We start from the raw sequence: 13,126 nt of genomic DNA on the forward strand, positions 1-13,126 counted from the left end.
GATGTCATTACATCCTCCTCCAGAGAGAAGTGGAGCGATAGAGTGAAAGAATGTTTCAGTGTGCCTCAAAGAAAGACTGACAGAGAAAACGTGTTTGAAAGCTGAAGCGAAGTGCACAATGGCAGATTCTGATAGCGCTAACCTTTTGGCTGCGGCTTCATGTCACAGACACATTCTCTCTAACCTCTCCTCTCTAACCTCTAGGTTGGGTTAAGGTTGGGTTAAGGTTGTTGTAGTATTCTCTGTAGTAGCGCAACTGTGTCTTGGTGGGAAAGCAGAGTTTACAGCCCCACAGCTAGGCTACGCTCACTTCCTTCCGCACAGCCCAGGGGCTAAAGGCAGGAAGTGAATTCGTAGAGAAACAAGATGTGATGAAGCCAGGCTTCAGATAGCCTAATCAGCCTCTCTCCCTCCCTAAATCTTCTCTTGTTCTCTCACCGTTTCTCCTCTCTCCAGTACCAAACCTGAAGGGACAGTGAAACAGTGCTCCACAGTAGCTCTACAGTAGCTGTAGCCTGCCTCCGGCCTACAGGGCAGTAGCTGTAGCCTGCCTCCGGCCTACTACCAACAGGTCTGGATCTTTATGTCACACAGAGTGCGCTGCGCACCCTGTAATCCACAGGTTCAAGCCCCTGCTCCCTTTTCTCTCCTATAAGTCAATTCTGTTATTGCTCTGTAATTTGATTTCAAAATAACTGACTTGACAGGCTCAGTGTGAACTGCAGGCTACAGTACAAAAGGGAAGTGTTGCTGGCATAAGCACCACCGCATTTTGCGCAGTACTTCACTCTTCACTGGCCAAACTTCCTTTTATTTTTTTTAAATGCCCAAAGTTTCTCAACAAACTCATTCAGCAATAACAAAAAGGACACGGTTTCGCAAACATTTTGGTTTGATTAAATAACAGAGTGATTTTTAAAGTGTGTGATAGAAGCTGTGTGTCTGTGGCCAAGTTCTGGGAAACTCACCTGGGCACCGAAACCAGGTATTTACTCCAGAATATGACTAACACAATGAAACACACAGAGGTTATGAAGGGGGGAGAGACACACAGAGGTTATGAAGGAGAGAGAGAGGTTATAAAGGGGGAGAGAGAGAGAGGTTCTAAAGGGGGAGAGAGAGAGGGAGAGAGAGAGAGAGAGAGAGAGAGAGAGAGAGGGGTTCTAAAGGGGGAGAGAGAGAGGGGTTCTAAAGGGGGAGAGAGAGAGGGAGAGAGAGAGACAGGTTCTGAAGGGGAGAGAGAGAGACAGAGGTTCTGAAGTGGGGAGAGAGAGAGGGAGGGAGAGAGAGAGAGAGAGAGAGGGGGGGGGTTCTAAAGGGGGAGAGAGAGAGACAGGTTCTGAAGGGGAGAGAGAGAGACAGAGGTTCTGAAGTGGGGAGAGAGAGAGGTTCTGAAGGGGGGAGAGAGGGAGACAGGTTCTGAAGGGGGGAGAGAGGGAGACAGGTTCTGAAGGGGGGAGAGAGGGAGACAGGTTCTGAAGGGGGGGAGAGAGAGACAGAGGTTCTGAAGGGGGGGGGAGAGAGAGACAGAGGTTCTGAAGGGGGAGAGAGAGAGACAGGTTGTGAAGGGGGGAGTGAGAGAGACAGATTCTGAAGGGGGAGAGAGACAGAGGTTCTGAAGGGGGGACAGAGAGAGAGAGAGACAGAGGCTCTGAAGGGGGAGTTAGAGACACGTTCTGAAGGGGGAGAGAGAGAGAGAGAGAGAGAGAGAGAGAGAGGTTCTGAAGGGGGGAGTGAGAGAGACAGGATCTGAAGGGGGGAGTGAGAGAGACAGGTTCTGAAGGGGGGAGTGAGAAAGACAGGTTCTGAAGGGGGAGTTAGAGACACGTTCTTAAGGGGGAGAGAGAGAGAGAGACAGGTTCTGAAGGGGGGGGGGGGTGAGAGAGACAGGTTCTGAAGGGGGGAGTGAGAGACAGGTTCTAAAGGGGGGAGAGAGAGACAGGTTCTGAAGGGGGGAGTGGGAGAGACAGGTTCTGAAGGGGGGAGTGAGAAAGACAGGTTCTGAAGGGGGAGAGAGAGACATGTTCTGAAGGGGGAACGTACTGGTGTCTGCTTCAGCACAGATATTGAGGGGAAGGCAAAACAATGTTACAATATACACTACTACACACAGATTTATTTACTTAGCCATACAAAACACTGACACTTAGTTTAGGCTACAGAGGTTGAGACTCACTTACACTCTCCCACTGCTAAACACACATCGACTGACTTACCGGAGAGCACTACGGGTCGCCCGTTATTCCCGGGGGCTGGCGAAGAAAGGTGTGAACAGCACCGGGGAGGTAAAATTCCAGGCGCTGAGACAGAACGGGAGAAGACAGCTGAGCGCTCCTCGCGGGAGGGAATGTGGATGCGCGGCGCGCTCTCTGTGTCCGGAAGGGTTGGATTGACTGGCACGCGCAGTGACTGACGTCCACTCCAAAGCGCGCTCCCTGGATGCTTGTGTCACTCTCACGGAATTTAAACAAAAAAAACAAATAATCCGGGGCTTCTTAATTACGTTTTGCAACGGAAATCGTTTACCATTTAAGAACCAAACGAAAGCAAATAGAACGAAATGGGAAGGGACCTACATGAATTTGTCCAATAGAAACGATCCTTTTCGTTGCAAAACGTTTTCCGTTTGGAGTGAACGGTTTGTTACAAAACGTTGCAACAGACGAGACGTTTTGCAACAGAATGGGCGTAATGAATTCAGCCCTGATTTTGACTTTGAATAACATAATTCGTGTAGAAATGGAATTGTCCAAACGCAACATCCGGTGATTTGACATAACTTCGGTGCTGTAGTCTTCGAACACCACTGAGCCCAGGAATCGACATGTCCCAGTCAGCTGAACCCTTCCTACCCAAAGAGACAAACACACACTCGCTCTCTGCATCTGTCAACATAGTATCCGTCTGTTTTTTAAGGCTAGATCCACAATTCTCTGTTGGGAACTAAGTTCCATGAAACTCCGACGTTCCAGTAACAGAAGAGTATACCCTTTATCTCCACCTCGTGGCCAGTCTTGGAACTGCAGAGGTCTTCAGTTATGCCTGCATAAAGATCTGGAACTTCACACCATGTGTGATTTTGATAACAAAATACATTTTATTGTACATTAAAAAAAATACATGAACCATTCATTCAATTGTCTTATGTATGATCTGAAGCATTAAATGGTAACAGCCACTGTGAACACAGTAGCTAGTACAATAATCGTTTAACACAGTGAGATGATTGATTGATTGACTGGATCAACCTAACTCTATAATGTGTAGCATTATAACCACAAACACAAAATAGGCAGCTTATTACACAGAGCAGAATAAACACAACATTGACTTATGATCAATCTGAACTGTCGGATTCAGACATTAACTGTGTGTAGTCATGTAGCGTGTGACAGCCCATAGTCATGTAGCGTGTGACAGGCCCGTAGTCATGTAGCGTGTGACAGCCCGTAGTCATGTAGCGTGTGACAGGCCCGTAGTCATGTAGCGTGTGACAGCCCGTAGTCATGTAGCGTGTGACAGGCCCGTAGTCATGTAGCGTGTGACAGGCCCGTAGTCATGTAGCGTGTGACAGGCCCGTAGTCATGTAGCGTGTGACAGCCCGTAGTCATGTAGCGTGTGACAGCCCGTAGTCATGTAGCGTGTGACAGCCCGTAGTCATGTAGCGTGTGACAGCCCGTAGTCATGTAGCGTGTGACAGCCCGTAGTCATGTAGCGTGTGACAGCCCGTAGTCATGTCATGTAGCGTGTGACAGCCCGTAGTCATGTCATGTAGTGTGTGACAGCCCGTAGTGTGTATAGTAGAGCAGCCTGTAGTCATGTCATGTGGCGTGTGACAGCCTGTAGTCATGTCATGTAGTGTGTGACAGCCAGTAGTCATGTCATGTAGCGCGTGACAGCCAGTTGTCATGTCATGTAGCGTGTGACAGCCCGTAGTCATGTAGCGTGTGACAGCCCGTAGTCATGTAGCGTAGCGTGTGACAGCCCGTAGTCATGTCATGTAGCGTGTGACAGCCTGTAGTCATGTCATGTAGTGTGTGACAGCCTGTAGTCATGTCATGTAGCGTGTGACAGCCCGTAGTGTGTATAGTAGAGCAGCCTGTAGTCATGTCATGTAGCGTGTGACAGCCCGTAGTGTGTATAGTAGAGCAGCCTGTAGTCATGTCATGTAGCGTGTGACAGCCTGTAGTGTGTATAGTAGAGCAGCCTGTAGTCATGTCATGTAGTGTGTGACAGCCTGTAGTCATGTCATGTAGTGTGTGACAGCCTGTAGTCATGGCATGTAGTGTGTGACAGCCTTTAGTCATGTCATGTAGCGTGTGACAGCCTGTAGTCATGTCATGTAGCGTGTGACAGCCCGTAGTGTGTATAGTAGAGCAGCCTGTAGTCATGTCATGTAGCGTGTGACAGCCTGTAGTCATGTAGCGTGTGACAGCCCGTAGTCATGTAGCGTAGCGTGTGACAGCCCGTAGTCATGTCATGTAGTGTGTGACAGCCTGTAGTCATGTAGCGTGTGACAGCCCGTAGTCATGTAGCGTAGCGTGTGACAGCCCGTAGTCATGTCATGTAGCGTGTGACAGCCTGTAGTCATGTAGCGTGTGACAGCCCGTAGTCATGTAGCGTAGCGTGTGACAGCCCGTAGTCATGTCATGTAGTGTGTGACAGCCTGTAGTCATGTCATGTAGCGTGTGACAGCCCGTAGTGTGTATAGTAGAGCAGCCTGTAGTCATGTCATGTAGTGTGTGACAGCCTGTAGTCATGTCATGTAGCGTGTGACAGCCCGTAGTGTGTATAGTAGAGCAGCCTGTAGTCATGTCATGTAGCGTGTGACAGCCTGTAGTGTGTATAGTAGAGCAGCCTGTAGTCATGTCATGTAGTGTGTGACAGCCTGTAGTCATGTCATGTAGTGTGTGACAGCCTGTAGTCATGGCATGTAGTGTGTGACAGCCTGTAGTCATGTCATGTAGCGTGTGACAGCCTGTAGTCATGTCATGTAGCGTGTGACAGCCCGTAGTGTGTATAGTAGAGCAGCCTGTAGTCATGTCATGTAGTGTGTGACAGCCTGTAGTCATGTCATGTAGTGTGTGACAGCCTGTAGTCATGGCATGTAGTGTGTGACAGCCTGTACTCATGTCATGTAGCGTGTGACAGCCTGTAGTCATGTCATGTAGCGTGTGACAGCCCGTAGTGTGTATAGTAGAGCAGCCTGTAGTCATGTCATGTAGCGTGTGACAGCCTGTAGTCATGTAGCGTGTGACAGCCCGTAGTCATGTAGCGTAGCGTGTGACAGCCCGTAGTCATGTCATGTAGTGTGTGACAGCCTGTAGTCATGTCATGTAGTGTGTGACAGCCCGTAGTGTGTATAGTAGAGCAGCCTGTAGTCATGTCATGTAGCGTGTGACAGCCTGTAGTCATGTAGCGTAGCGTGTGACAGCCCGTAGTCATGTCATGTAGTGTGTGACAGCCTGTAGTCATGTCATATAGCGTGTGACAGCCTGTAGTCATGTCATGTAGCGTGTGACAGCCCGTAGTCATGTCATGTAGTGTGTGACAGCCCGTAGTCAGGTAGCGTAGCGTGTGACAGCCTGTAGTCATGTCATGTAGCGCGTGACAGCCCTTAGTCATGTAGCGTAGCGTGTGACAGCCCGTAGTGTGTATAGTAGAGCAGCCTGTAGTCATGTCATGTAGCGTGTGACAGCCTGTAGTCATGTCATGTAGCGTGTGACAGCCTGTAGTCATGTCATGTAGTGTGTGACAGCCTGTAGTCATGTAGTGTGTATAGTAGAGCAGCCTGTAGTCATGTCATGTAGCGTGTGACAGCCCGTAGTGTGTATAGTAGAGCAGCCTGTAGTCATGTCATGTAGTGTGTATAGTAGAGCAGCCTGTAGTCATGTCATGTAGCGTGTATAGTAGAGCAGCCTGTAGTCATGTCATGTAGCGTGTGACAGCCCGTAGTGTGTATAGTAGAGCAGCCTGTAGTCATGTCATGTAGCGTGTGACAGCCCGTAGTGTGTATAGTAGAGCAGCCTGTAGCCATGTCATGTAGTGTGTGACAGCCTGTAGTGTGTATAGTAGAGCAGCCTGTAGTCATGTCATGTAGTGTGTGACAGCCTGTAGTCATGTCATGTAGTGTGTATAGTAGAGCAGCCTGTAGTCATGTCATGTAGTGTGTGACAGCCTGTAGTGTGTATAGTAGAGCAGCCTGTAGTCATGTCATGTAGTGTGTATAGTAGAGCAGCCTGTAGTCATGTCATGTAGTGTGTGACAGCCTGTAGTGTGTATAGTAGAGCAGCCTGTAGTCATGTCATGTAGTGTGTATAGTAGAGCAGCCTGTAGTCATGTCATGTAGTGTGTATAGTAGAGCAGCCTGAAGTCATGTCATGTAGTGTGTATAGTAGAGCAGCCTGTAGTCATGTCATGTAGTGTGTATAGTAGAGCAGCCTGTAGTCATGTCATGTAGTGTGTATAGTAGAGCAGCCTGTAGTCATGTCATGTAGCGTGTGACAGCCTGTAGTGTGTATAGTAGAGCAGCCTGTAGTCATGTCATGTAGTGTGTATAGTAGAGCAGCCTGTAGTCATGTCATGTAGTGTGTGACAGCCTGTAGTGTGTATAGTAGAGCAGCCTGTAGTCATGTCATGTAGTGTGTGACAGCCTGTAGTGTGTATAGTAGAGCAGCCTGTAGTCATGTCATGTAGTGTGTATAGTAGAGCAGCCTGTAGTCATGTCATGTAGCGTGTGACAGCCTGTAGTGTGTATAGTAGAGCAGCCTGTAGTCATGTCATGTAGTGTGTGACAGCCTGTAGTGTGTATAGTAGAGCAGCCTGTAGTCATGTCATGTAGTGTGTGACAGCCTGTAGTCATGTCATGTAGTGTGTATAGTAGAGCAGCCTGTAGTCATGTCATGTAGCGTGTGACAGCCTGTAGTGTGTATAGTAGAGCAGCCTGTAGTCATGTCATGTAGTGTGTATAGTAGAGCAGCCTGTAGTCATGTCATGTAGTGTGTAAAGTAGAGCAGCCTGTAGTCATGTCACGTAGTGTGTATAGTAGAGCAGCCTGTAGTCATGTCATGTAGCGTGTCACAGCCTGTAGTCATGTCATGTAGCGTGTGACAGCCCGTAGTGTGTATAGTAGAGCAGCCTGTAGTCATGTCATGTAGCGTGTGACAGCCCGTAGTGTGTATAGTAGAGCAGCCTGTAGTCATGTCATGTAGTGTGTGACAGCCCGTAGTCATGTCATGTAGCGTGTGACAGCCCGTAGTGTGTATAGTAGAGCAGCCTGTAGTCGAGCCTCCATCAGCAGCAGGTTGACATGGACCTGGAGAAAGAGAAACAGGAAGACACAGAGTCAGTCAGTAACACACCTGACACAGAAGAAAGGTAGATACAGATGGACAGAGTTTTTAGCGATGGTTTTGAGCGAGTGTGTGTGGCGCGTACCTTCTCAGAGTGTCTGAAGAGTCTCCAGTAGGCAGAGTAGATCCTATCTGTAGTCTGTTCTGGATGACACGCTACCGTTTTCACAAACATCTTGAGGCCTCGCTCCAACAACACATTCACCTCTCCGTAGTCGTAGTCATCGTACCTACACACACACCAAACATCAGTATAATAGACAAACCCAGGTGCACAAACACACACAGTTATGAACATACAAGTGTGTGTGTGTGAGACTGACCGTATTCCGTAGAGGCAGTGGATGTAGTTCCAGAGAGCCTTGCGGAGTGTGTGTGTGTCCACATCCTTGTGCATCGCCATCCTGTTGTAGGTTAGACCACACACAACCTGACAGAATACAAGACGTCACTCCATCAGTATCAACCTGACAGACACTCCATCAGTATCAACCTGACAGACACTCCATCAGTATCAACCTGACAGAAGACAAGACGTCATTCCATCAGTATAAACCAGATGTGTGTGTTGGTTAATATGGTAGAGGTGAAGGGTCAACACATTAAAGGGTACTTGTTGTAGTACCTGGAACTTCTCCTCCAGTAATTGGCCCATGTCTGGTAACAGTCTGTTCACTAGGGAGAATCCATGGTCTTCCCATGAGTAGTCCTATATATACACACACACACACTATAAATTATACATGCATATTATATGCACACCAACAACCATAGCTTTCCCATGAGAAGTCCTATAATCAGACATACAAACATTATACACACACACCTCTCTCACTCACACACTCACACACACACACACACACACCTGTGCTCTCATGGTAGGAGGTGACTGTTCTCCTCGGATGGAGAAGTCTTCATAGATGAACTCTGCATCCTCCACTAACCTCAACACCAAGTCAGAGGGGGCTCCCCGTACCACTGCTACACACACACACACACAAGTCAGAAAGAATGCCATGGAAAACAGCCACAGAGTGAGACAGCGTGTGCGTAAATGTGGAGGTGTGTGTGTACCAGTAGGTATGCTCTCACTCCTCTCCCTCTCAAAGCGAGTGATCATCTCTTCCTGACTACACTCCTCCACCTGCTGTTGTAACTCCACCATCCTCTTCATCAATGCCTCCACCTCCGTCACTCCATCCTGACAGAGAGAGAAGGAGAGAGAGAAAATAAGTGACTGATTTACATGTTGTCACTTATCCAGCGACCTAGACTGCATCTCAAATCTCACCTCTGGCTTGCCGTCCTCGGGGGCGGGACTGTGAGGGCTTTGTGGCATGTTATTGGATGGTGATGGTGGGCAGAAGGCGTGGCCTCCTACGTGGTCGGGCTCAGGGTGTAGGCCACACCCCCAAACGAAAGAGGACAGCGAATGAGAGTGAGTCATCAGAACAACTGCGTGGATCAGCTCAGCCAATGACCAACGATCATCCGCCCCGGGACACACCAACTCCTGCAGGAGAGGGGGTGGACGACCATTACTGTATACCTCTGTGTGTGTGTGTGTGTGTGTTTGTGTGTGTGTGTGTGTGTGTATGTGTGTGTGTGTTTCACCTGTATGTGCTGTTGTGTGATGAGCCAGGGTCTGTGTGCCAGCAGCTTGTTAAGTGTGTGTAGGCAGCGTATTTTGGGGTGTGTGTGTTGTAGCCCCTCCAGCCAGCTCTCCTCCCCCCCCGCCTCCAGGAACCCTGCACTATGCTGTTGGACAAGGTAGGAACACTGGTGACGAGCTGCAGCCTGGGGAGAGAGGGAGAAAAGAGAATAGAGAAAAAGTGGGAGGGAAAGTAGAGAGAGACAGTGTGTTTGAGGGGATCAGCTTGAGCAAGGTAATTACATAGGTCATTATTTGAGATGTAAGGTGATTTGTTGATCAGTGATTCTGTGAGGTTATGGTTCAGTTTAGGCAGTACAGGCTCTCACCATGACAACGATGTAGTGCCTCCAGGGGCGGGGTAGCGGGCCATCCAGCTCCAGCAAAGCATGCTGGGTACGCAGGAAGCAGCTGAGGTAGGTGGGGTGAAGGGCCATCACCATGGTGATGTGGTCAAAACGGCCCAAAGAGAGGAAGGCTTCTATCAGAACTTCCTGATCTGGTCCCTCATCCAAAATCTGAGAGGGAGTCAGAAACACACACAGTAAGATCATGGACAAACTGATACTGTCTCACACTCACTGTAATAGTCATATGCTTATCCGTGCACACACACGTACCACTTGTGCAGGGATGAAGGCACTAGGACCGGAGGCCAAAGCCTGAGGAATCTCAACACCTTGCTCCTGTGTGTGAGAGAGAGAGAGCGAGAGCGAAAGAGAGAGGCCATGAATAACTATATCGAATGACACACAATTCCGTCACCAACTCAAACATCCACATTTTCTTCAATAAAAAACATCCCTCTACAGGGATGTCTCTGTCCCTCTACAGGACAGAGAAGTAGAAATACTGGTTTCCTGCTTTGTGATCCACCAAATACACAACACCTTATTTCTAGCTCTTATTCTTAGACTGTCATTGTTCTATCTACAGTATGTTATAGCCATGCCAATGCCATGATGCAGGCTTAAGTAGACCCAAACACTTGTGTCAGAGCCATCTAGAACAGTGAAGTTACTATATCAGCTGCCAGTTACAACTGCCTCCCTGTTAGCCCAAATTGAAGTAACACTGTAACATGATACCTGAGCAACAACTTTTATAAAAGCAACCAAATTCATAATATACAACATTGCCAAACACTCACCATCATCTGGAGTTGCCAGGTTAACTCTGCGATATATATATACTATGTTAACAGCTAAAAACTACAGGACCCGCTAAATCTGTTTTCTTTCAATAATGTAATGAATCGTGAGCGTGCCGTGGTGTTTCGATAAGAGCTCAACGGGGGCGTGCCGTAGTCTTACATCATCCCGTGCTCGGCTGTCTGATGAAACAAACTGGCAACTGACAGAAGACAGCTGGGAATTTAACTGCCATTGACTGGGGTTTTCATCATGACTTCATTTACCTTTAATTCATGGAGACTCCTCAATCTTGTCATTTGATGAGCAACATCACATAGCTGGATCAATGACATATTGTGTAAATTATTTGCTCCTCTCAGGCAAAAATGAACGTTTCTGGCAACTGGCAAACCATGCTAGTTACCCGTCTCGCTGTCTCTGCTGCTCGGGCCCTACCTGTGCAGTCCGCAGTAGTTCCGCTGCCCTCTCGCGGACCTCCTGTAAGGGGCAGGACCGGGAGACCCGCAGCAGCTGCAGGAGAGTGTGTTTATCGAGACGAGCAGAACCGGTTCGGTCCAGACCCAATCGGGACATGACGCTCTGGGTCAGTTCTTTCAGCGCCTCTGCCCTCTCCGCCTCGTCCCTGCTGCACAGCCGAGAAAAGTTACTCGGGTTCGGCCCGAGTTCGGGTTGATGATGTCGGCTTTTAGGTCTGGGATCTTCGGAGTTGGTGGTTCTACCTCCATTACATTCACAGAGCGCGTCCGTCGGTGGTTCTAGCGCCACCTCTTCCATAACAACCTGCACAGAACCCTCCCGTGCCTTGTCCCTAGCTGGCTAGCTGGCTGGCTAACGCTGGTTTCGGAATGCTGGTGTGCTAGCTAGTTAGCATTTAGGCTTTCACAACTCAGTCAGATTTCGTCAATTGACCGTAGTCGGCAGTAATCCCCACATATTTTGTTCTCAAATCGACAGATTTTTTTTCTCAAGTAATGACAACACATTTAATTTGAATCTAGCTTGCTAACGTCTCGAGCACGGGGCACATCATTACCGAAGGCTAGCAAGTTGTTCATCCCTGTCAATTTGAATCGGATCAAAACAGCGAAAGCGTCTGCAGCAATATACGTCCATTATATAAGGTTCTGGTATCGAATATGTGACAGATATTCGTCACTTGTCCGGGTGATCTTTCAGATGTGGAGAAATTTGCTGACTTTCATCATCTGTCCATTCGCCGGTATCAACTCCTCTACTTCTGCGTGCCCACTGACGTCACAGATTTTTTTTTAAATGGTGGATTCTTCATTCTGAAGGCGTGTTCCCTCACCATATGATAATGATATTGTAATATGCATTAGGTACTGTCAAAATAGTTAACTATGTACATTTGTATTCTTGATTTGTTGCCCATTGTTCCATGTACTTGGATTCTTGCTGCTGTTGAAATTCAAATTATGGGGATAGACTGCTTTTCGGTGTAGAGTTTGGAGTTCATGAAAGTAGTGAGAGTGAGGACACACAGCACACTTTATTCTTAGCACCTCTACCTTTATATCCTCCCCCAGAGGGGGTTGTGTGTGTGTGTGTTAAGTACTCCCAGTTAACACTGTTCCTCACACTGTGTGTGCGTGTGTATTCAGTACTCCCAGTAAACACTGTTTCTCACACTACAGGTGTGTGTTCATTTGGGAAAAAAGTTGGAAAATGGCACCGACATAGAGGGCTGCCACGCTTCTAGCTCTTAGGTAATTTTGCAGAATTTTGTTTTATTATGTGTTATTTCTTACATGATTAGCTTTTTTTGCGTTATTACATACAGCCGGGAATAACTATTTGATATCAGAGCGGCGGTAACTCATCAGCACTACCAGCATTACGACCAGGAATACAACTTTCCCGAATCGGATCCATTGTTCGTTTTCCAGAGGCCGATCCAAAACACCGCCGGCAGAGGAGAGGTACTCCGCGTGGTCTAAACTGACTTAGCAGGTACGCACACCACCCACCTTTTCCAAGTATATTACTCACTAATGTTCAGTCTCTGGATAATAAAGTTGACGAGCTCAGAGAGAATTTCTTTCCAGAGAGACATCAGGGATTGTAACATACTATGTTTCATGGAAACATGGCTCTCTCATGATATACTGTCTGAATCCATCCAGCCAGTTGGGTTCTCAGTTCATCGCTCAGATAGGAATAAATATCTCTCCGGGAAGAAGAAGGGCGGGGGTGTTGGTTTCATGATAAACGACTCATGGTGTGATTGTGATAACATACAGGAACTCAAGTCCTTTTGTTCACACGACCTAGAATACCTCACAATCAAATGCCGACCGTATTATCTCCCAAAATAATTATCTTTGGTTATAGTGACAGCCGTGTATCCCCCCCTCTAGCCAATATCACGACAGCCCTCAAAGAACTTTACTGTACTATATGCAAACTGGAAACCACATATCTTGAGGCCGCATTTATTGTAGCTAGAGATTTTAACAAAGCAAATTTGAGAAAAAGGCTGCCTAAATTCTATCAACACATTGACTGTAATACTCGCACCACTAAAACACTCAACTATTCAACGCTGCTCTGACCAAATGGAATCTACGCTTCAAGATTGTTTTGATCATGCGGACTGGGATATGCTCCCTGTAGCCTCCGAGAATAATATTGATGAATACACTGATACGGTGGCAGAGTTTATCAGGAAGTGTATAGGAGATGTTGTACCCACTGTGACTATTAAAAACTACCCTAACCAACACCTCCCCAGTGGTTAAGGGCGCTGTACTGCAGCACCAGCTGTGCCATCAGAGACTCTGGGTTCGCGCCCAGGCTCTGTCGTAACCGGCCGCGACCGGGAGGTCCATGGGGCGACGCACAATTGGCCTAGCGTCGTCCGGGTTAGGGAGGGCTTGGTCGGTAGAGATGTCCTTGTCTCATCGCGCACCAGTGAATCCTGTGGCGGGCCGGGCGCAGTGCGCGCTAAC

The 13,126-nt window shown here is 48.0% G+C and overlaps 2 protein-coding genes across 53 annotated transcripts in view; both read right to left on the minus strand.

Annotated features, from left to right (window-relative positions):
- The window catches only part of LOC110496493 (Yes-related kinase), a 29,473-nt gene extending 26,493 nt beyond the window's left edge, over positions 1–2,980 (minus strand). The window contains exon 1 of one of the 3 annotated variants that reach the window (XM_036953130.1): positions 2,217–2,980. The gene's annotated coding sequence lies outside the window, so the exon portion shown is untranslated. The remainder of the gene's footprint in view (positions 1–2,216) is intronic. The other 2 variants (XM_021572428.2, XM_021572427.2) reach the window with 2 other exon arrangements.
- Positions 2,981–3,074: 94 nt separating this feature from the next.
- Positions 3,075–11,459, minus strand: sesn2 (sestrin 2). Of its 50 annotated transcripts, none has more exons than XR_005037499.1 (13): positions 10,593–11,459; positions 9,624–9,689; positions 9,333–9,521; positions 8,967–9,149; positions 8,644–8,865; positions 8,427–8,553; positions 8,218–8,333; positions 7,978–8,061; positions 7,676–7,782; positions 7,438–7,582; positions 7,238–7,315; positions 7,139–7,207; positions 3,075–5,759 (listed from the first exon to the last, which is right to left on the minus strand). XR_005037499.1 is itself a non-coding variant. In XM_036953117.1 (12 exons), exons 1-12 carry the CDS (start codon positions 10,929–10,931, stop codon positions 5,766–5,768), a joined length of 1,665 nt encoding a protein of 554 aa, XP_036809012.1. In that variant the 5' UTR covers positions 10,932–11,459; the 3' UTR covers positions 3,075–5,765. The 50 variants fall into 50 exon arrangements, 41 of the variants coding, with proteins under 41 accessions (XP_036809012.1, XP_036809023.1, XP_036809018.1 ...); XR_005037500.1 differs by lacking the exon at positions 7,139–7,207 and having other exon boundaries at positions 3,075–5,669; positions 5,700–5,769; positions 7,233–7,315; XR_005037502.1 differs by lacking the exon at positions 7,139–7,207 and having other exon boundaries at positions 3,075–5,405; positions 5,670–5,769; positions 7,233–7,315.
- Between the last annotated feature and the right edge of the window lie 1,667 nt (positions 11,460–13,126).

This window comes from Oncorhynchus mykiss, chromosome 18, assembly GCF_013265735.2.
Source record: "Oncorhynchus mykiss isolate Arlee chromosome 18, USDA_OmykA_1.1, whole genome shotgun sequence".
Taxonomy (NCBI): Eukaryota; Metazoa; Chordata; class Actinopteri; order Salmoniformes; family Salmonidae; genus Oncorhynchus; species Oncorhynchus mykiss.

What these genes read in the sequence shown, in the direction of transcription:
- sesn2 (XM_036953117.1), bottom strand. Translation starts at nt 10,931, where the DNA reads ATGGAAGAGGTGGCGCTAGAACCACCGACGGACGCGCTCTGTGAATGT. An exon ending in GAGTGAGAGCATACCTACTG is followed by an intron (nt 8,334 to 8,426) that starts GTACACACACAC and finishes GTGTGTGTGTAG; the next exon opens with CAGTGGTACGGGGAGCCCCC. An exon ending in CACTGCCTCTACGGAATACG is followed by an intron (nt 7,583 to 7,675) that starts GTCAGTCTCACA and finishes GTGTGTGTGTAG; the next exon opens with GTACGATGACTACGACTACG.